Genomic DNA, 22017 nt, shown 5'->3' with positions numbered 1-22017 from the left:
TAATGCGATAGTATATAGTCAATTACATATGGCGGTGTCTGAAAATCACATAATAGCCTCACTTAAAACATCTCCTTAGGGCTTCCCTGGTGGCGCAGTGGTTGAGAGTCCACCTGCCGACGCAGGGGACACAGGTTCGTGTCCCAGTCCGGGAAGATCCCACATGCCGCGGAGCGGCTAGGCCCGTGAGCCATGGCCGCTGAGCCTGTGCATCCAGAGCCTGTGCTCCACAACGGGAGAGGCCACAACAATGAGAGGCCCGCGTACCACAGAAAAAAGAAAATCTCCTTAGCCAGATTTCAAAAAAGCCTGTGGCCATTCCAATATGATCCAACATAGCGGAATATGATAGAAGGAAAATTGGCAAAGAAAGAGACGCTGGTCTTACCTGATGGAAATTAAAATATTTCACTTTTGACAATTTTGCAAAAACTTATAATTCCATGAACTAATTTCTAGGGTTCTTCATAGGACCTAAAAAGGAACCCATAGAGTTGTGGAACAACAATAGAAGCTGCTGTGATGAGAAGCCCAGGCACTGCAACAAAGAGTAGCCCCCGCTCGCCACAACTAGAGAAAGTCTGCACGCAGCATTGAAGACCCAACGCAGCCAAAATAAAAATAAATAAATAAAGATAAATAAATTTAATTTTAAAAATGTAATACTCAGGTTTGAGGCATGAGAGGTATGATGAGGAGAAATTAGCTAATCCTTTCAGAACTTTTAAAATATCAAACTCAGTCTCTAAGATTTTAGCATTATATACAACATCGGTTACTTATTAGTGGTTTGGAAAGGCCAATTTAAAATTTTCTGATCTTACTGTATTGAAATTCACGGCCCTAATGTTTTCCACATTGATTATATGAATGATGAAGTAAAGTCAATCATGTATTTCCTTTCCAACTGGACAGAAAACAAAATTTTAAAAAGTGTTTGGACTACTGACTTCTGATTTCTTCTAAGGCAAGTGTATAGGTAATTTTTATTCCCTGATGAGGAGAAAAATGGTGGAAGAGGGCAGGGTTAGGAATTAAGATTTCAAGAGCGTGAGAGGTAGATGGCCAACCAGAGTTCCTAAGGTTCGGTGCCTGTAACTGTTGCCGCCGCTTAAGCCTGCCAAAGCAGTGGTACGGCTGCTGCCCTCGTATTTGCTACCTCTAGAAACATTCTTGCCAGTACTGGCGGCAGCGGGACTCAATTACCCCCTTTTATCACTCTCTGCAGACCCTCCAGATGACGTCTTCTGTGGGCAACGTGGCCGACAGCACAGAACCAACGAAACGTATGCTTTCCTTCCAAGGGTTAGCTGAGTTGGTACATCGAGAGTATCAGGCAGGAGATTTTGAGGCAGCTGAGAGACACTGCATGCAGCTGTGGAGACAAGAGCCAGACAATACTGGAGTACTTTTATTACTTTCATCTCTACACTTCCAGTGTCGAAGGCTGGACAGATCTGCCCACTTTAGTACTCTGGCAATTAAACAGAACCCTCTTCTGGCAGAAGCCTATTCGAATTTGGGGAATGTGTACAAGGAAAGAGGGCAGTTGCAGGAAGCAATTGAGCATTACCGGCATGCATTGCATCTCAAACCAGATTTCATCGATGGTTATATTAACCTGGCAGCCGCTTTGGTAGCAGCAGGCGACATGGAAGGGGCAGTACAAGCTTACGTCTCTGCTCTTCAGTGCAATCCTGATTTGTACTGTGTTCGCAGTGACCTGGGGAACCTGCTCAAAGCCCTGGGTCGCTTGGAAGGAGCCAAGGCATGTTATTTGAAAGCAATGGAGACGCAACCGAACTTTGCAGTAGCTTGGAGTAATCTTGGCTGTGTTTTCAATGCACAAGGGGAGATTTGGCTTGCAATTCATCACTTTGAAAAGGCTGTCACCCTTGACCCCAATTTTCTGGATGCTTATATCAATTTAGGAAATGTCTTGAAAGAGGCACGGATTTTTGACAGAGCTGTGGCAGCTTACCTTTGTGCCCTAAGCTTGAGCCCAAATCATGCAGTGGTACATGCCAACCTGGCTTGTGTATACTATGAGCAAGGCCTGATAGATCTGGCAATAGACACCTACAGGCGAGCTATTGAGTTGCAACCACATTTCCCTGATGCTTACTGCAACCTAGCCAACGCTCTGGAAGAGAAGGGCAGTGTTGCCGAAGCAGAAGATTGTTATAATACAGCTCTGCGGCTGTGTCCCATCCATGCAGACTCTCTGAATAACCTAGCCAATATCAAAGGAGACCAGGGAAACATTGAAGAGGCAGTTCGCTTGTATTGTAAAGCATTAGAAGTCTTCCCAGAGTTTGCTGTTGCCCATTCAAATTTAGCAAGTGTATTGCAGCAGCAGGGAAAACTGCAGGAAGCTCTGATGCATTATAAGGAGGCTGTTCGAATCAGTCCTACTTTTGCTGATGCCTACTGTAACATGGGAAACACTCTAAAGGAGATGCAGGATGTTCAGGGAGCCTTGCAGTGTTATACTCGTGCCATTCAGATTAACCCTGCACTTGCGGATGCCCACAGCAATCTGGCTTCCATTCACAAGTATTCAGGGAATATTCCAGAAGCAATTGCTTCTTATCGCACTGCTCTGAAGCTTGAACCTGATTTTCCTGACGCTTATTGTGATTTGGCTCATTGCCTGCAGATTGTCTGTGATTGGACAGACTATGATGAGCGAATGAAGAAGTTGGTCAGCATTGTGGCTGACCAGCTGGAGAAGAATAGGTTGCCTTCTGTGCAGCCTCATCATAGTATGCTCTATCCTCTTTCTCATGGCTTCAGGAAGGCTATTGCTGAGAGCCATGGGAACCTCTGCTTGGATGAGATCGGTGTCCTTCATAAACCACCGTACGAACATCCAAAAGACTTGAAGCTCAGTGATGGTCGACTGCGTGTAGGATACGTGAGTTCTGACTTTGGGAATCATCCTACTTCTCATCTTATGCAGTCTATTCCAGGCATGCACAATCCTGATAAATTTGAGGTATTCTGTTATGCCCTGAGCCCAGATGATGGCACAAACTTCCGAGCGAAGGTGATGGCAGAAGCCCATCATTTCATTGATCTTTCTCAGATTCCATGCAATGGGAAAGCAGCTGATCGCATCCATCAAGATGGTATACACATCCTTGTAAATATGAATGGTTATACCAGGGGTGCTCGAAATGAACTCTTTGCTCTCAGGCCAGCTCCTATTCAGGCAATGTGGCTGGGCTACCCTGGGACCAGTGGCGTGCTTTTCATGGATTATATCATCACTGATCAGGAAACTTCACCTGCTGAAGTTGCTGAGCAGTATTCTGAGAAACTGGCTTATATGCCCCATACTTTCTTTATTGGTGATCATGCTAATATGTTCCCTCACCTGAAGAAGAAGGCAGTCATCGATTTTCAGTCCAATGGGCACATTTATGACAATCGGATTGTGCTGAATGGCATCGACCTCAAAGCATTTCTTGATAGTCTCCCAGATGTGCAGATTGTCAAGATGAAATGTCCTGATGGAGGAGACAACGCAGACAGCAGTAATACGGCTCTTAATATGCCTGTCATTCCTATGAATACTATTGCAGAGGCAGTTATTGAAATGATTAACAGAGGACAAATTCAGATAACAGTTAATGGATTCAGTCTTAGCAATGGACTGGCAACTACCCAGATCAACATTAAGGCTGCCACTGGAGAGGAGGTTCCCCGTACCATTATTGTAACCACACGTTCTCAGTACGGGTTACCGGAAGATGCCATTGTGTACTGTAACTTTAATCAGTTATATAAAATTGACCCATCTACTTTGCAGATGTGGGCAAATATTCTGAAGCGTGTTCCCAATAGTGTACTGTGGCTGTTGCGTTTTCCAGCAGTAGGAGAACCTAATATTCAACAGTATGCACAAAATATGGGCCTTCCCCAGAACCGTATCATTTTTTCACCTGTTGCTCCTAAAGAGGAACATGTTCGGAGAGGCCAGCTGGCTGATGTCTGCTTGGACACTCCACTCTGTAATGGACACACCACAGGGATGGATGTCCTTTGGTCAGGGACACCCATGGTGACTATGCCAGGAGAGACTCTTGCTTCCCGAGTTGCAGCTTCCCAGCTCACTTGTTTAGGCTGTCGTGAGCTTATTGCTAAAAATAGACAAGAATATGAAGACATAGCTGTGAAACTGGGAACTGATCTAGAATACCTGAAGAAACTTCGTGGCAAAGTCTGGAAGCAGAGAACATCTAGCCCTCTGTTCAACACCAAACAATACACGATGGACCTAGAGCGGCTCTATCTACAGATGTGGGAGCATTACGCAGCTGGCAACAAACCTGATCACATGATTAAGCCTGTTGAAGTCACTGAGTCGGCCTAAATAATGACTGTGTGCACAGGAGAATTACCCTGTACCTGAGCCTCAACCTTCTGGGGGAAAGGGAACTACTTTTTCCTTATCTGTACAATACCATGCTGCAGATGGGTGACAGACAATGATAAGAAATAGCACAGCCAGACTTGCTTCCTGCATGATCATGATCATGATAGGGAGAGACACAAGAGATGGGAAACTGCTGTTCCACAAGGAGTCTCCATAGAATTTTGCAGCAGCCAGGTGTCTGGAAGGTCTGGAAGGTAAGTCTGGAAGGTCTGATCTCCCTTGGTCTTCCATAGGATGGATGGTTAGTGTGGAAGGGAGATAGAGATTGCCCAGCCGTTTTGTGATTATCATGGATTGATTGAGTCTTCTGAATTAATATTTTTCTTTATATTTTGGGTATTGGAGCTTTTAAAAATGTTTGGTTTCAGGTATTTTTATTCATGTGAAGTGTGTATGATTCTCTTGAGATAAGCTTTTAAGCTAAAATATTCCTTGTTTTAGTTTCTGAACTCTACAGATAAATGGGGACTTTGCTGGTATAGTCTTTTTATAGGTTGTGTAAACCACTTGAGCTTATATCAGTCATTTTAGTGTCTGACATAATGTTCGGAACTATCAGTGCTTTGTTGGTTTATAGATGATGGCTTAAATTATTTTCCTGGTCCGTTTCCTTCTTCCCTTCCCCCCACTTTAAAAATTCTCCTGTAACTTGGCTAACAAAAAACCAAGTCTGATTCAAAACCTCCCAGAGTGTTTCTCTTAACCGCGTCATCTGGTGCCGAATGAAGATTCTTAGGAGTGATTATTAATTCTGAAGGGCACAGTTGTGGTACTGTCACTGATGATAATAATAATGGATTTTTGGCCTAGAGTGTTGACCTATTTCACCAGTGTTTTACCGTTGACTGCCCCTCTATGCTGCTTCCAAAAGTGATAGTGTGTGTTAAGATTTTTACTTTCATTTCTAATGTATGTTTGTTTGTTTTAGTGAGTCCTGTTCTTCCTTTTTCTTTCAGCAGAAATGAAATCCCAGGTAAGTATAAGTATTCAAATATTTGATCAGTAAGTCACAGTTATCTCCAGTACATTAAATAACTTTCATCAAAAAACATGTTATAGGTAAAAAGCTCTGAAGGACCAGCTATGTATATGATAATTATGTTTCAGACCTTCTAGGGTATTATATATAATAACTTGTCTTCTGGACGTGGTCTTGAAGTCTTTATGGATTCAGTCTCAGTAGTAGCGAACTGCACTGCTACTTGGTTTGGAGTACAAATTAGACTTTAGCCCTCTTGGAGGTTGAGTTTTTGGTATTGAAAACCATAGGAATGAAATTATTGTATTTCAACAAAGGATCGAGGGCTTGAGGCTTAAACAAGGCAACATACGTGTGGGAAGCAGTCAGCCTTGAGGGCAGGTAAGGACATGCCAGGCATGCGGCCGCTGCTCGAAGGGACTGTCCCTACTTGTTCCCCTCCTTGTTCCATTCCATGGGAGATAAATCACCAGGGCCCAGAGATCAGAAAGAATGTAAAATGAGACAAGCAAAGCTGTCTCCCCCCTGCACATGCAGGTTATTTTTGATGCTTCTGGGTTTATGGGTTTCCTCCCAGGGAAGTTTATCTTGAGCCGAGACAGTCTGTAGATAATGTAAACCACCATCTGGCAACCTTCCGATTTCTAGTCTAGATAATCTGCAACTGTAGCATAATAAAATTTGCCTTGCAACCATCAGTTGTCTTGGTCCTTCTGACCCCACCCTTCGGTGCCTCTTCAGTTCCTTACCCCTTCCCTTCTGACCCTGGGGGTGAGATCCTCTTTCTCCGGCTGGTCCGCGGCAAGTGGCACTCGAACAGGGACCTGAAGCGTGAAGGCAGTTAAAAGAAAAAGAAAGTGCAGGTAAGAGAACCCTTATGCAAAATATGTGTGGCCACCAGTAAAAGTGAAACGAATAGAGGCATAAGGCAATAGTCAGAAGTAAAATAAGATGGGGCAAAAGGGCTCAAAGATGTATGAATTATTTGCTCAGGTTTTACTTTTGATGCTTAAAGCTCGGGGTAATAAAGTTTCTGAACTTTATTGTTGACTGAATTTTTACAGCATATCCATGGTGTATCTCCCTGGTTTCCTGATGGTGGCTCTGGTGACATAGAAATCTGGCAGAAAGTTGGAGAAGATTTAAAAAATTATTACGAGTCTCGAGGGCCTACTCATACTCCTGTTGTTACATATAGTTTGTGGAATCTGATAAAAATATGTTTAGATTCTTCTCATGATAGTGTTGATTTGAATGTAAAGTCAGAAAAACATAAGCCTCTGACAGAAGGAGAGACTGTATTATCAGCTACTGTGTCGCCGCTTCCTAAACCGAAAGAGCTAATTAATTTAAATATTTTAGATGAAGAGGAACATTTTGACTTAACAGATGAGGCTTGTAAACATAAAAGAGAGAAATGTCCTGAGGATGATTTTCTAGTGGCTGTGATAGATAAGTCAGTGAGAAAGCTGCAGGTTAATAAGGACTGTCTTCCTCAAAAATCTACATCTGTAAAAATGCTCAGTCCCTTGCAGCACGCTGTACAAGGAGCCATAAAACGAGGAGAAGATCCTATTTTCTGTTGTCCCGTCATAGAGAGACCTGATCCTAATAATCCTCAACAAGCTACTAGGGAGCATCAGGCTCTCCCTTTTAAAGTTTTGAAAGATTGAAAATCTGCCTGTGCTCAATATGGGCCCACTGCTCCTTTTACTGCTGCTATGGTTGACAGGAGAAGCTCTTCCCCCCGCTGATTGGAAGTCTATTGCACGAGCTTGTTTAAATGGTGGAGATTATTTAATATGGAAGTTTGATTTTTATGAACGGGCTGCTGAACAAGCAGAAAAGAATGCTGCCCATAATATTCCAGTTGATTATCATATGCTGATTGGGGAAGGACAATATCTTTCTTTACAAGATCAATTAACTTATCCCTTTGTTGCTTATCCTCAAATAAATCATTTGGCATTACAAGCCTGGAGGAAATGTCCTTCTACACACAAAACTGAGGACCTTTCAACAATTAGACGGGGACCTGATGAACCATACGCTGATTTTGTAGATAGGTTGTCACAGGCGGTGGGGAGACTCATTGCGGACGGACTCACTGGTACGATTGTAGTTAAGCAGCTTGCTTTTGAGAATGCTAATAAGGCATGTCAGGCTGCGATTCGACCTTGGAGAAAACGGGGAACATTGGAGGCTTATATTCGCCTTTGTGCAGGCATTGGGCCTACTTATATACAGGGTGCTGCTGTGGCTGCAGCATTAACTAACGTGGGGTTTAAAAACAATCAAAAGAAAACAAAGACTTGTTTTAAATGCGGAAAGGGCAGGTCCTTTTGCTAGAGAATGTAGATCTTTTAATTCTAACCCTAGTCCTTCCTTCCCTACTCAGAAACCTCCAGATGGTCAGAAAATCCCTGGTTTATGCCCTACATGCAATAGGGGGAAACATTGGGCACAAGATTGTTGCTCAGTGGCCCACAAGGATGGGCCACCACTGTCGGGGAACTCCTCCCGGGGCCTTCCCCGGCCCCAACAAATAATAAGGGCAATGTCTGTGTATCCTCCTCAAATTATCAATCAGACATTAACCAAAAACAGAAACATACAATATCCTCGCTCTCCAGAGCAACACCAGGAAGCGCAGGACTGGAGCTCAGTACCTCCGCCCGATATGTATTAACTCCTGAAATGGGTCCTCAGGCCCTCTCTACGGGCATCTGTGGACCTTTACCCAAGGGTTTGATGGGACTATTATTGGGAAGAAGTAGTGTCGCCATGAAAGGTTTAACTGTTATGCCAGGAGTCATAGATTCTGACTACGAAGGAGAAATAAAAGTCATGGCACAAACTATTAAAAATATAATAACTATTTCTCCTGGTGATAAAATTGCACAATTGCTACTTTTGCCCTTTGTACCTCATGGACAAATTTTACAACATCAAAAGAGAGAAACAAAGGCTTTTGGATCGTCTAATGCTGCCTACTGGATTCAGAAGATAGGGAAAGAACGTCCAGAAATGAAATGAACCATTAATGGAAAGGTTTTTTCAGGTTTGTTAGACACTGGAGCTGATGTCTCTGTTATGACGCAGGTACACTGGCCTAAACGTTGGCCCATTAGTCCTACTATTACAGAACTTCACGGAATAGGACAAAGTTCTTCTCCTATGCAAAGTAGTCAGTTTTTTTTAATGGCAAGATAGTGAGGGCCATTCAGGATATTTCCAGCCTCATGTTTTGCCTGGGCTGCCTTTAAACCTCTGGGGCCGAGATATATTAAAAGAAATGGGAGTATTACTTTATAGTCCAAACTCTCAAGTCTCTAATATGATGTTGTATCAAGGATTTCTTCCCACAAAAGGGCTGGGAACAAATCAACAAGGAACTGTCTGTCCTATTGATGTGAAAATAAAAAGTGATAGACAAGGTTTGGGTTTTTCTTAGGCGCCTTGGATTCTCCACTCACTGCTGATCCAATTACTTGGCTGACTGATGACCCTGTATGGGTGGACCAATGGCCCCTCACAAAGGAGAAATGAGAAGCTGCAGAACAATTAGTACTGGAACAATTAGGGCATTTAGAAATTTCCAGTAGTCCTTGGAATACTCCTATTTTTATTATCAAGAAAAAATCTGGAAAATATAGGTTATTACAGGATCTAAGAGCTGTTAATAAAACTATGCTAATAATGGGAGCTCTTCAACCAGGCCTACCCTCTCCAACAGCCATACCACACAATTATCATCTTTTAGTTATAGATTTAAAAGATTGTTTTTTCACTATTCCTTTGTTTCCTGAAGATAGAAAACATTTTGCTTTTAGCTTGCCTTCCTTAAATTTTAAGGAACCCATGAGGAGATTTCAATGGAAAGTATTGCCTCAGGGCATGGCAAATAGTCCTACATTATGCCAAAAATATGTGGCTCAGGCCTTGACTCCTGTGAGAAAAAGGTTTCCATCGTTATATCTCATACATTATATGGATGATATACTTTTAGCCACTGATAATATTTCTTTATTAGAGACTGCTTTTCAATTTTTACAACAGTCCTTACAATCATTTGGCTTGGTCATTGCCTCAAAAAAAATTCAAAGACAATCTCCATTTTTATATTTGGGAAAATATATTGATAACACTACTATTAGGCCTCAAAAACTGCAAATTCGAGTTGATAATTTAAAAACATTAAATGCTTTTCAAAAATTACTTGGAGATATTAATTGGCCAAGGCCTTCCTTAAAACTTACTACTGCTCAATTACAGCCTTTGTTTGATAATCTTAAAGGTGACTCAGATCCTTCTTCTTCACGCTCTATGACTCCAGAAGGATTTCAAGCTTTACAAATAGTCAGTAGATCTATCAGTTCTACACAATTAACTAGAATTCATACTCACCTTCCAATTTTCTTAATAATTTGTCCAACTCCTCATGTGCCTACTGCCGTCTTATGGCAAACTGTTGGAATTATTGAATAGATTCATATGAAATCTACACCCTCTAAAGTTATTAACCCTTATTATGAACTTATTAGTAATTTAATAATGCAAGGTAGAACTAGATGCTTACAACCTATAAGTATAGAACCTTCTCAAATTATTATCCCTTATTCAGTTAGTCAACAAAATTGACTTTTTCAACATAATAATGAATGGGGTCTTGCTCTTGCAGGATTTTCAGGTACCTTGGAACGCCATTACCCTGCTGATAAATTGATCCAATTCAGCAAACTTAACTCATATCTTTCCTTCTATAATTAGGCAACAGCCTGTTCCTCATGTACCTTTGGTTTTTACGGACGGTTCTTCTTCAGGAGTGGCTACTGTAATCACTGACCACGGAACAAACCTCGTTAAAGAAACTTCCTTGACTTCAGCTCAACGTGTTGAACTGTATGCTGTCATTATGTCTTTTAAACATTTGCCTTCTATATCTTTTAATTTGTTTTCTGATAGTAAATATCTTATTAGCTTGTGATTTCTTCTGGAGACTGAGAGCATAGGACATACTAATGACCCTGAATTATCATCCTCTTTTTGTTTGCTTCAACAGCTTATTCATTCCCATGATGGTCCTGTTGCAGGTCTGTATATCCGTGCTCATTCTAACTTGCCTGGTCCATTGACTAAACTTAATGCGACTGCAGATGTTTTAACTCGATCTAAACGTGATCTTTATCCTGTACATTTTCCTCCCAAGAATAGAGTTGAAGTTACTCCTCCTCCTCAATCTCTTTTCCCTAAAGCAGGACAGGTCCCAATTTACCGTACTCCTCCTTTCCGTTCATCATGCTGTCAAGAATGGCTAATGTACTGCATTCATTATCTTCATACTCTTGATACTCATGGTCCATGTCCTGGACACCCTCATATTATGGTAAGTTATGATCAAACTGCTTCACAAGCAGCACAGCCGTTGCACGCTTTACACCGTCAGTCGGCGGCTACATTACACGCACAATTTTCCCTTACTGGTGAAGCTGCCCGACAAATTGTTAAGCAATGCCCACAATGCTTACCTCACCTTCCTGTTCCACATTATGTTGTTAATCCTCGTGGATTATTACCTAGACATTTATGGCAAATGGATGTTACTTGTATTCCGTCTTTTGGGAAATTACAGTTTGTTCATGTCACTATCGATACTTATTCTGGTTTCCTCTGTGCTACAGCACAGACCGGAGAAGCTACTAAACATGTTATCACTCATTTATTACACTGTTTTGCTTTCATGAACCTTCCCAAAATTATTAAAACAGATAATGGGCCCGCTGCTTTTGCAACATTTTGTAATTCATTACAAAATTACCCATATTACAGGCATTCCATATAACCCTCAAGGACAATGTATTATAGAACGTGCAAATAGATCTTTAAAGCTAACTACTGAAAAAATAAAAAGGGGGGAATTGTATAGAACAACACCACAGAACCTTATAAATCATGCTCTGTTTATTTTAAATGTTCTCACTGTTGACAAATTTGGCTGCTCTGCAGGGGGAAGGTTGGTGGCTGAGCCAAGATTGGCCTCTCAATCTCCGGAGGTCCTCTGGAAAGATCCGTCAACCAGCACTTGGCGTGGTCCTGATCCTGTGTTGATTTGGGGACGTGGTCACGTGTGTATCTTTCCCAGATCAGTGCCTGGACTTTGCTGGCTTCCTGAGCGCTTAGTCAAGCAAATAGATGGCTCGCCATAGCTCACCTAGTTCAGAAGATGAAGAAGCTCTGCACCTCTCCTGAAAATTTGACAGTGTTGATTCAGAAGAAGAAGAAGAAGAGGAGACCACTTGCCAGGACGACTCAAAGGAGTGCTGTTCCAACTTGGGGACAAATTAAACAACTGGTTTCATGAGCTCAAGAGTCAGTGAAACAACAGAATAATCCTGTTACACCTGTAACTTTATTTTTGGTTATGTTGGCAACCATTTCATGTGTTCCCTCTGTTAATGCAGCAACTTACTGGGCCTATGTACCTTATCCTCCACTATTACAACCCATATCTTGGTCTGAAGCAGAGTTTCCTGTATTTTACAATGATAAGTGTTTATGGGCCTCTTATTGGGAATATAAAACAAATCAATATGTCTGTAAATTATACTAACTGGTTTAGTACCCATCCTGTCTGTCTTAGCCCATTGAATCTGGAAACTGGATGTGTAAAGGCTATTAGTTATGAGCATACAGATGTTTATGAGGGAACGGATCAATCAATTAGTTTGTCAGGCTCTCCAGGCATCCTTCATTTTACAGGAACCAACATTACTCTTACATGCCCGGCTACCAGCCGACGAGAGGATCTTAAGGATACCATCATTTGGTATAAAATGGGCAAGCTATTAATATTAGAGGTCAAATCTCATACGCCTCACCACTTAGGGATTCCGCTATTACTATAGCCAAGGTTACAGGTGAAGATTCAGGAAATTATTTCTGTATGAAGTGTTTACTTGGAGGACAAGGGATACTTATAGCTGGACGTAAGGTTACTATGCTTAACAGAAAATCAAAAAATCAATTGCCTCCCCTTACGACCGTTAACTTTCCTGGATCCAATTTTGAACATTGCAATGCATCTTGGAATAATAACCAAATATGGTGTACTATAGATTATACCAAGGTGTCAATTCTTATCTCTTCTTTTCCCATCATAGATAGGTTTATCACATTTCAAAAGAACTGGGATATATGGAAACTAGCTCTAACTTATTCCAATACACCTGTTATAACTTGTGTTGCTCCTCCATATACACGTTTGTGTGGTTCTATTAACATTGGTAATTCTTCCAAAGGAGGATATAATATTAGCTGTGTTAATTGTATTTTTAGCAGTTGTATGTTCCCTTCTGCAGGAACGCAATCTGTGCTTATACTAAAGCAACCCATGTATGTTATGGTGCCTGTACATCTGAGAGAACCTTGGTATGAAGATACTGGAGTACAGGCATGGGTGGAAGTCTCTAAAGCCTTGCAGAGGAGACGCTTTCTTGGGTGGCTAATAGTAAGTTTACTTGCGTCGGCTGCTCTGTCTGCTACTGTGGCTACTGCCGGTCTTGCTCTTTCACAGAGTATTCATCATGCTCACTTTGCTAATCAGTTATCTCAACATACCAGTCTTGCTTTATCTTTACAAAGTCACATATATTTATGGATTAATAACAAGTTAGATGAATTTAAAAACGCAATTTTGGGGATTGGAGATCAGATGGCAGCATTAAAATTGAGGATGCGTTTAGCTTGTCATGCAAAGTATACATGGATGTGTGTTACTCCTTAAAAGTACAGTGACTGTATTTGGGAATGGGAAAAAGTAAAAATGCATCTGCTGAGTGTTTGGTCAGATAATAATATTAGTCTTGATCTTAAGAAATTAAATGCTGAAATTCAGGATATACAAAATACACATCTTGATGATGTTTCGCCAGAAGATGTAATTCAAACTTTACTGGATCATTTAAAGTGGTTAAACCCTCAGTCTTGGATTACTGGAAGGTTGTCAGGATTTATTACCCTGGCCATAATTTGCCTATTATTGATAATAATCTTCTCATGTCTGTTTCGTATCCTCATGCAACAGTACACTACTCTCGGCACTAAACTTCATGGAATTATTTTGCAGCAAAAGTTAAAAAATAAAAAAGACCTGTGGGAAGCAGTCAGCCTTGAGAGCAGGTAAGGACATGCCAGGCATGCCGCCGCTGCTCGAAGGGACTGTCCCTACTTGTTCCCCTCCTTGTGCCATTCCATGGGAGATAAATCACCAGGGCCCAGAGATCAGAAAGAATGTAAAATGAGACAAGCAAAGCTGTCTTCCCCCTGCACATGCAGGTTATTTTTGATGCTTCTGGGTTTATGGGTTTCCTCCCAGGGAAGTTAACCTTGAGCCGAGACAGTCTGTAGGTAATGTAAACCACCATCTGGCAACCTTCCGATTTCTAGTCTAGATAATCTGCAACTGTAGCGCAATAAAATTTGCCTTGCAACCATCAATTGTCTTGGTCCTTCTGACCCCATTCTTCGGTGCTACTTCAGTTCCTTACCCCTTCCCTTCTGACCCTGGGCGGTGAAATCCTCTTTCTCCGGCTGGTCCGCGGCACACATGAATATATGTTTTTGTCTTGCTGTACTGCACCTGTGCTGTCTAGTAACAGATATTTTGTCTGCTAGTAGTGTTCTAGATTATGTCTTTCCAAAGCGCTGAGGCAGTGCACCTATTCTGTAGTTGCAGCTGATGCCTGAATGTAGCCTAGCTGACAAATTATTGATTAATAAGAACTTGAATTTCTCAAAGATTTGTACTGTTAACCAAAATCTGAGCAAGGAGTCTCAAATGTAATTCTTAGCCAGAATTACATGTTAATGAACCATTTAACAGTGTGAATCAAGGAACATCAGTGTAAGGCTTTCTTTTAATTTATTTTTTACCTGCTTGAAATATCAGTTAAAGTTTGCCAGCTTGGTTGCAGATGAACGGACGTTTGAAGTTCACCAAACTACTTAATGTGGGATAGGATAATAGACTTCCAGCGCCCTCAAGGCTGTGACCTTGCAGCCATTTTACATAGCACATCCTCCTCCTATAGGGATGAACCTTTCCCTGGCCCGAAAAGTAGCAGCTCTGTTGAAGCTTTGCTTATTGTAACAGGATTTTGTTTCCAGGTTACATGTCTGTGGAAGACTTAATTCTGAATAGAGATATAGATATTACTGGAAACTAATTGTTTTTTCTATTATACTCTGATTTATCAAAACAGTAAAACATTTAAACTGTGCTACAGAAATTCAGAAGTTGTCTTGCAATCTTTAAACAATAAATGAATGAGTTGCCCTTAAAAAAAAAAAAAGGATTAAGCAGTTAAGCTGTTGGTCCCACATCAGACAAATTTTCCTATACCTTCTGTCAATATTGTTAACAGAGACTGTTATTTTATTAATCCTTATGATCCCGTGATTCTTTCTTTCATGTTTCAGGGCACAGCAGGTGAGAGAGTGGATTTGTTAAGCTGGGTGGGTTTATCCTTCTTTTATGCGTTCATTCAATTTATGTTCATTTACTTATTGTACACACATGGCAATAGAAGCTGCTAAAGCAATCATTGCTATTCTGCAAAACAACAAGGCACAGAAGCAGATGTCTTATTTCTGAGATTTCTCCCCCCAGGATTATTATGATTAAAGATCCTTTCCCCCCACTCCCTGGAGAGGACAAGGGGCTGCTCGCTGGAGGTTTTTTAATGACTTGGGGAAAGGCTCAAATATCCCCCCATTATGGTAATCCACCCCAGGGGCAAACCACACGAGAATATTATGAATTTCTTTTATTGTTCTATCCTTGCAAAGGTAATACTCAGCCCATTAGAATATGAAAACTATACTGTCAAATTTCAGAATTACATGGATGAAGAAAATCACCAGTGGCATCATATCACGTGTGTTATAGTTGTATTTACTATATTGACTATATTAACTATGTTGTGTTAACAATATATTGTATAACTATATATTGAAAAGGCAAAATGCTGTAACTTATTTCAGAAAAAATAATTATGTTGGCAAACCCCAAATTGTACACTGTAGACAGGTCCTAGGAAAAGAAGATTTAATTCATAGTGGACAAGAGGTTAGCTTCTGTTTTCAGCCATGTGCTATTTCAAGAATTAAACGTCATGAATAATACAGGATATAAGAGGAATAGTCTAAAGACGGAAAAGCACATTTTGATTAGGAAAGAGAATTTAAGGCTTAAGTCTTTTTTTTTTAAGGAAAACTGCCTTATTACTATGAGATAAGAGAATTGTTTCCTTCTTTTCTTCCTTGCTTTCTTCTTTTTCTTTTTTTTAACCTTTTTAATTTTGGATATTTGACCTCTAAGCTGAGATGACTGAAAATGCCTCCTCTGGGCATCAACATTTTTGAAAGACTTTTTCCCCCTCCCTAAGGGCTGTTTGTCTCTTGGAGGCATTGTCCACATTACTCACCAAGAGGCAAGCATTTGTCCTTGCACTAAATGCTGACATGTCCTGATAAGAGGGAAGCTGCAAAGTAGAAGAATTGAAGGTCAATATGTTGATATTGGTCAAGAGCATTGATGTACATTTGTGTATTGGGGAAGGGGAGAGAAGCTTGAGAGTGGGCCAGTGGGGAGGGGTAAATATTTTGTGATGCTGTCTACCTATGGGCTTATAAAGTTTACAGCTGCATTAGGAGGACAAGCATTACCATTAGCATGAAAAGTAGGGCAGACCTCAGTTGCAAAAGCTTCTAGCCATACACATAGGGCAATACGTAAATGATACACCTTATTGCATTCACCCATTCACCCTCCCCTGTTCATGCTAATTGGAAATTTCAATCCATTTCAGAGAAGTAACACAACTATCGATCATTTTCCCTGGCACAAATCTTCCTAGAGCTCACGCACTAGCCCATGTGTCTTAGATTTAATATCTGATCACTAGCTGGATTGAAGCCAAGAGGTGGTTCCCAAAGTTGCTGCACACTAGAATCACCTGGGGAACTCTGAGACCTCCCTGTGCCCAGGCTCCTCCCTAGACCTACTGAATCAAAATCTCTGGGGCTGGGACCCAGACACCAATGTTTTTCTTAAAAGCTCTTTAGGTAATTCAAATGAGCAGCAAAGCTTGAGAAGCAGCCCAATAACGGGAACAAACTTATTTCACACAGATAAAGTGGGGCAATTCATATGTTAAAAGAACATGAATATATGTCCATGCCTCTCTCACGCTTTGTCACAGTTTACCCTTCCCCCTCCCCATATCCTCAAGTCCGTTCTCTAGTAAGTCTGTGTCTTTATTCCTGTTTTACCCCTAGGTTCTTCATGACATTTTTTTTTCTTAAATCCATATATATGTGTTAGCATACAGTATTTGTCTCTCTCTTTCTGACTGACTTCTACACTGTTGGTGGGGATGTAAATTGGTGCAACCACTAGGGAAAACGCTATGACAGTTCCTCAAAAAGCTAAAAATAGAGCTACCATATGATCCAGCAATCTTACTCCTGGGCAAATATCTGGACAAAACTATAATTCGAAAACATACATGCACCCCTATGTTCACAGCAGCACTATTTATAATAGCCAAGACATGCAAACAACCTAAATGTCCACTCACAGATGAATGGATAAAGAAGATGTGATATATATAAAATGGAATACTACTCAGCTATAAAAAAAAATGAAATAATGCCATTTGCAGCAACATGGCTGGACCTAGAGACTATTATACTAAATGAAGTAAGTGAGAAGGAGAAAGACAAATACCATATGATACCACTTATATGTGGAATCTAGAATATGATACAAATGAACTTATCCATGAAACAGAAACAGACTCACAGACATAGCACACAAACTTGTGGTTCCCGAGGGGAAGGGGGAGGTGGGGGAGTGATGGATTGGGAGTTTGGGATTAGCAGAGGTAACCTATTATATATATGATGGATAAACAACAAGGTCCTACTGTATAGTACAGGGAACTATAGTCAATGTCCTGTAATTAACCATAATGGAAAAGAATATGAAAAATTATATATATGTATAACTGAATAACTTTGTTGTACAGCATAAACTAACACAACATTGTATATCAACTATACTTCAGTAAAATAAATTTTTTAAAAAAGGAAAAAAACATGAATATATATATATATACTTATAGATATATATATATATTTCTTTTTTTCCTCTTTATTCTGTTTGTGTTTCAAATAGGCTTTTTTTTTTCCTTCTGCAAAAAGCGTTATTGTTTCCATTTGGTCCAAGGCTTGGGAGAGGGCTCCAGGGCGGTTACAAAGCTGCCTAGTAGCTGCAGAGCAGGGCTTCAGGCAGAAGCTCTGATGCCAGAGGGGCTCCTCAGAGGCGGCTGGACTTCAGAGACTCCTGTTTGTGCTCGAGGGTGAGCCTTTCAAAGAGATACTCGCCCAGCACAGCCTGCGGACCAGCCAGCCTGCGGAGGTTGGTCAGGTGGTCGCCCATCTTCTTGATGAGTTTCACCTGCTCCTCCAGGAAGCGGCTCTCCAGGAAGTCACAGAGGTGGGAGTCTGCGCGGGCGGAACCCAGAGCGCGCAGATCTGATAGTGCCTGGTGCAGGCTCTTCCCCCTAAGAATGGCAGCTTCCACAGCGTCCTGGGTTTTACCCCACTCATCTTGAGAAGGCTTCCGCGCATCCTGGAAGAGGGCGCGGCCACAGCACTGGTTTTGCATTTTCAAGAGACGCTGGGCGCCCTCACACTTCTCCTCAGCCAGTTGGCGAAAAATGTGGCCCACACTGTCCAGAGTCCCATTGTTGCTGTCGAAATAGAAGCTCAGAGAGAGGTAAGTGTCCCCAGATGCATGTTGAACAGGCGGTGGACAGCGGCCTCCACCTCGATGGAATAATTCTGACGAACCTGGGAAACTCGTGGTTGATCAGTGATAAAGAGCTAAGCTCAAAAAACGGTGTTGGCCTGTCCTGGAGGCTGAGGATAGCTGAGTGGCTGATTCCAAAGGTTGCGACAGGAAGAAAGGTTGGAGGGTGGTCAGGGGCTGGAGCAAGGAGCGTCCCTGGGTCTGTTCATTCCAAACACTGTTGAAGCAAAAGACAGAACTGCAGGACTGCCGAGCGCACTGCCTCAAATAGGCTTTGATATAAATGAACAAGAAGTCCAAGCAAGGACAAAACTTACCCTTCCCCCCACCAAAATAGCTGGCGATACTAGAATCTAGACCTGGGAAGGGATTCTTCCATTACTTTCTGAACATTCCAAGCCACTAGAGCAGTGGTTCTCAAAGTATGGTCACCTTGTAACCAAGCAGTACCCTATGGGGCCTTCCTAGGACAGACCCATCCCCCATATCCTCTGCTGTAGTTCCTCTCTGAAGTACTCCGATAATAGTATCTCAGGCATATTTCTTGAGTTTTCAGATGCTAAAAACCACCACCCAATGGAAGAAATTAACTCCTTGATGATCATGAGCACGTAGCCCCCAGACCTTCTGGCACCTAAGGATGGATAATGTTACCTGCCCTGTGGCCTCAACATCAACCAATCAGAGGATTGTGCACGAGCTGATCACATTCCCTGGGACGTCCCTCCCTCACCTGGCCTTTAAAAATGCTTTGCTGAAATCCTTTGGAGATTTCAGGGTGTTTTGGAACTCGGGCCACCCCTCTCCTTGCTCGATCCTGCAATAAACCTTTCTCTGCTCCAGACTCCAGCCTTTAGGTTTGTTTGGCCTCACTGTGCTTCAGACAGACGAACCTGCATTCGGTAACAACCTGACCAGTTTTACCAGCGTCCCCTGATAATGTGTCAGATATTCAAGTTTTAGGGCCCTGTCCCAGCCCTATGGAATCAGCAGCTCTGGTGGGGCTCAGTGATCTCTGTTATAACAGGCCCTCCAGATGATTTTTATTCACCTTAAAGTTTGAAAATATCTGCATTGTCAGCTGGCCAAAGCGTCCACCAGCAGGTGAAGGGGATTGGTGCCTGGAAAAGATAGGGACCAGCCAAGGCAAGTACAGCAGCATTTGCCGTGGTAGTAATGGAGAATGCCTTTTCTCCACTGGTTGGCACAGACTAGGATCTGGGAGCAGTGGCAGGGTTATTTAGGATGCTTTACATTTCAATGTAGAGGGACCGCTGTCCTGGTTTGCCAGGGACTTCCCCTGTGTGAGCACTTAAAATCTCATCTTGGCAAACCCCTTAGCCCTGGGTTTGAAAAACGTAGGGAATAACATGAAATTTAGGGGAAACATGATCTAGGTTTTGGGCAAGTCACAAGTGCTAATTAAAGCTAAGCAAGTATGGACAACACTAGCGTTCTTTAGCCCTTTGCGGGGAGGTAAATCTGATTGGGTGAAAGGACTTATTGTTGAGAGATCTTTGTAGAAACATCCCCTTCTGCTTAGTCCGCTGGTTCTCAGTTCTGGCTAGACATTGGCATCGTCTGAGGAGATTTAAAATGATTTTATTGGTCTACGATGACCAACCGTCAGTGTGAGGGTTTTTAAAAAGTGCTTCAGATGATTCTAATGCACAACCAAATTTAGGTGCCACTGCTTAAGCTTTTGAACCGCTGCTGCATATTTGCACCTCATCTTCCTATGAGAATATCCAACTGTAGTTGAGGTTTGTTTTTTTTTTTTCTTTTTCTAACTGTCTTATAAGATTTACTGTCTTAAATAAGGTTGAATGTACAGAAAATCTTGCTAGTCCATCTGGTATAGCTGGATACTTAGAATAATATAGTTAAGATATATACCATTTAAGTATTGTGACTGGCCTTTTTTTGAAATTAACATATGCATTGAATTAGTATGTTCTCTTTTGAAGTTGTTATGTTGGGGAGCTATACCTCTAATCTGCCATTACTAAATATCTGGACACCTCTTATTAGGAATTGCTTTTAGAAATCTTTAGGGATTAAAAGCAAGATTGCTGTATTATTTGTACTGGAACCACAAAAACCTCACAGAGTTCCCCCGCTGTACCTTCTACCCCCATCTCTAACCCTTGGCAACTTCTAAACTGTTCTCCATCTCCACGGTTTTGTTATTTTAAGAAAAATATGTAAACATAATCATGAATTACTTAATCTTCGGAGATCGGCTTTTCAAAATTTTTCCCTCGGCATCATTCCCTTGAAGTTCATTTCAATTTTTGCATATATTAATAATTTGTTCCAGAAACTTCCGGGAAGATGGCAGAAGAGTAAGACGCGGAGATCACCTTCCTCCCCACAGATACACCAGAAATACATCTATGCGTGGAACAACTCCTACGGAGCACCTACTGAACGCTGGCAGAAGACCTCAGACCTCCCAAAAGGCAAGGAACCCCCCACGTACCTGGTTAGGGCAAAAGAAAAAACTAAACAGAGACAAAAGGATAGGGACGGGCCCTGCACCAGCGGGAGAGAGCTGTGAAGGAGGAAAAGTGTCCACACACTAGGAGCCCCTTCGCGGGCGGAGACTTCGGGTGGCGGAGTGGGGGAGCTTGGGAGCCACGGAGGAGAGCACAGCAACAAGGGTGCGGAGGGCAAAGCGGAGAGATTCCAGCGCAGAGGATCGGGCCGAACGGCACTCACCAGCCGAGAGGCTTGTCTGCTCACCCGCCGGGGCGGGCGGGGCTGGGAGCTGAGGCTCCGGCTTCTGTCAGAGCGCCGGGAGAGGACTGGGGTTGGCTGCGTGAGCACAGCCTGCAGGGCGTTGGTGCGCCGCGGCTAGCCGGGAGGGAGTCCGAGGAGGGGTCTGGACCTGCCGAATAGGCAAGAGACTTTTTCTTCTCTCCTTGTTTCCTGGTTCGCGAGGAGAGGGGATTAAGAACGCTGCTTGGGAGAGCTCCAAGGACGGGCGCGAGCCGCGGCTAAAAGTGAGGAGCACAGAGACGGACATGAGACGCTAGGGCCGCTGCTGCCGCCACCAGGAGGCCTGTGTGCGAACACAGGTCACTGTCCACACCCCCTTCTGGGGAGCCTGTGCAGCCCGCCACTGCCAGGGTCCCGGGATCCAGGGACAACTCCCCCGGGAGAACGCACGGCGCGCCTCAGGCTAGCAACGTCACGCCGGCCTCTGCCGCCGCAGGCCCACACCACACTCCGTGACCCTCCCTACCCCCCCACCCCCACCCCGGCCTGAGTGAGCCAGAGCCCCCGAATCAGCGGCTCCTTTAACCCCGTCCTGTCTGAGCAAAGAACAGACGCCCTCCGGCGACCTACACGCACAGGCGGGGCCAAATCCAAAGCTGAGCCCCTGGGAGCTGTGAGAACAAAGAAGAGAAAGGGAAATCTCTCCCAGCAGCCTCAGAAGCAGCGGATTAAAGCTCCACAATCAACTTGATGTACCCTGCATCTGTGGAATACATGAATAGACAACGAATCATCCCAAATTAAGGAGCCCTGTGGATGAAAGGCTCTTGGTGCTGCAGCCAGGAATCAGTGCTGTGCCTCTGAGGTGGGAGAGCCAACTTCAGGACACTGGTCCACAAGAGGCCTCCCAGCTGCACATAATGTCAAACAGCGAAAATCTCCCGGAGATCTCCATCTCAACGCCAGCACCCAGCTTCACTCAACGACCAGCAAGCTACAGTG

General features: G+C 42.7%; 1 protein-coding gene and 1 pseudogene across 2 annotated transcripts; one reads left to right on the top strand and one right to left on the bottom strand.

Annotated features, from left to right (window-relative positions):
• Window positions 1-1237: 1237 nt before the first annotated feature.
• On the top strand, window positions 1238-4394 carry LOC309960015 (UDP-N-acetylglucosamine--peptide N-acetylglucosaminyltransferase 110 kDa subunit-like; the record flags this gene model as incomplete). Its single annotated transcript, XM_082836560.1, has 1 exon — window positions 1238-4394. The coding sequence occupies one exon, from the start codon at window positions 1238-1240 to the stop codon at window positions 4376-4378; it is 3141 nt and encodes a 1046-aa protein (XP_082692686.1). The 3' UTR covers window positions 4379-4394.
• Window positions 4395-17799: 13405 nt separating this feature from the next.
• Window positions 17800-19193, bottom strand: LOC309958875 (ferritin light chain-like; annotated as a pseudogene). Its single transcript has 2 exons — window positions 19188-19193; window positions 17800-18335 (listed from the first exon to the last, which is right to left on the bottom strand). The product of its transcript is annotated as a ferritin light chain-like (transcript).
• Between the last annotated feature and the right edge of the window lie 2824 nt (window positions 19194-22017).

Source organism: Leucopleurus acutus (genome assembly GCF_964270905.1).
Source record: "Leucopleurus acutus genome assembly, chromosome: 3".
NCBI classification, from domain to species: Eukaryota; Metazoa; Chordata; class Mammalia; order Artiodactyla; family Delphinidae; genus Leucopleurus; species Leucopleurus acutus.
This window is presented reverse-complemented; position numbering and strand designations above follow the sequence as displayed.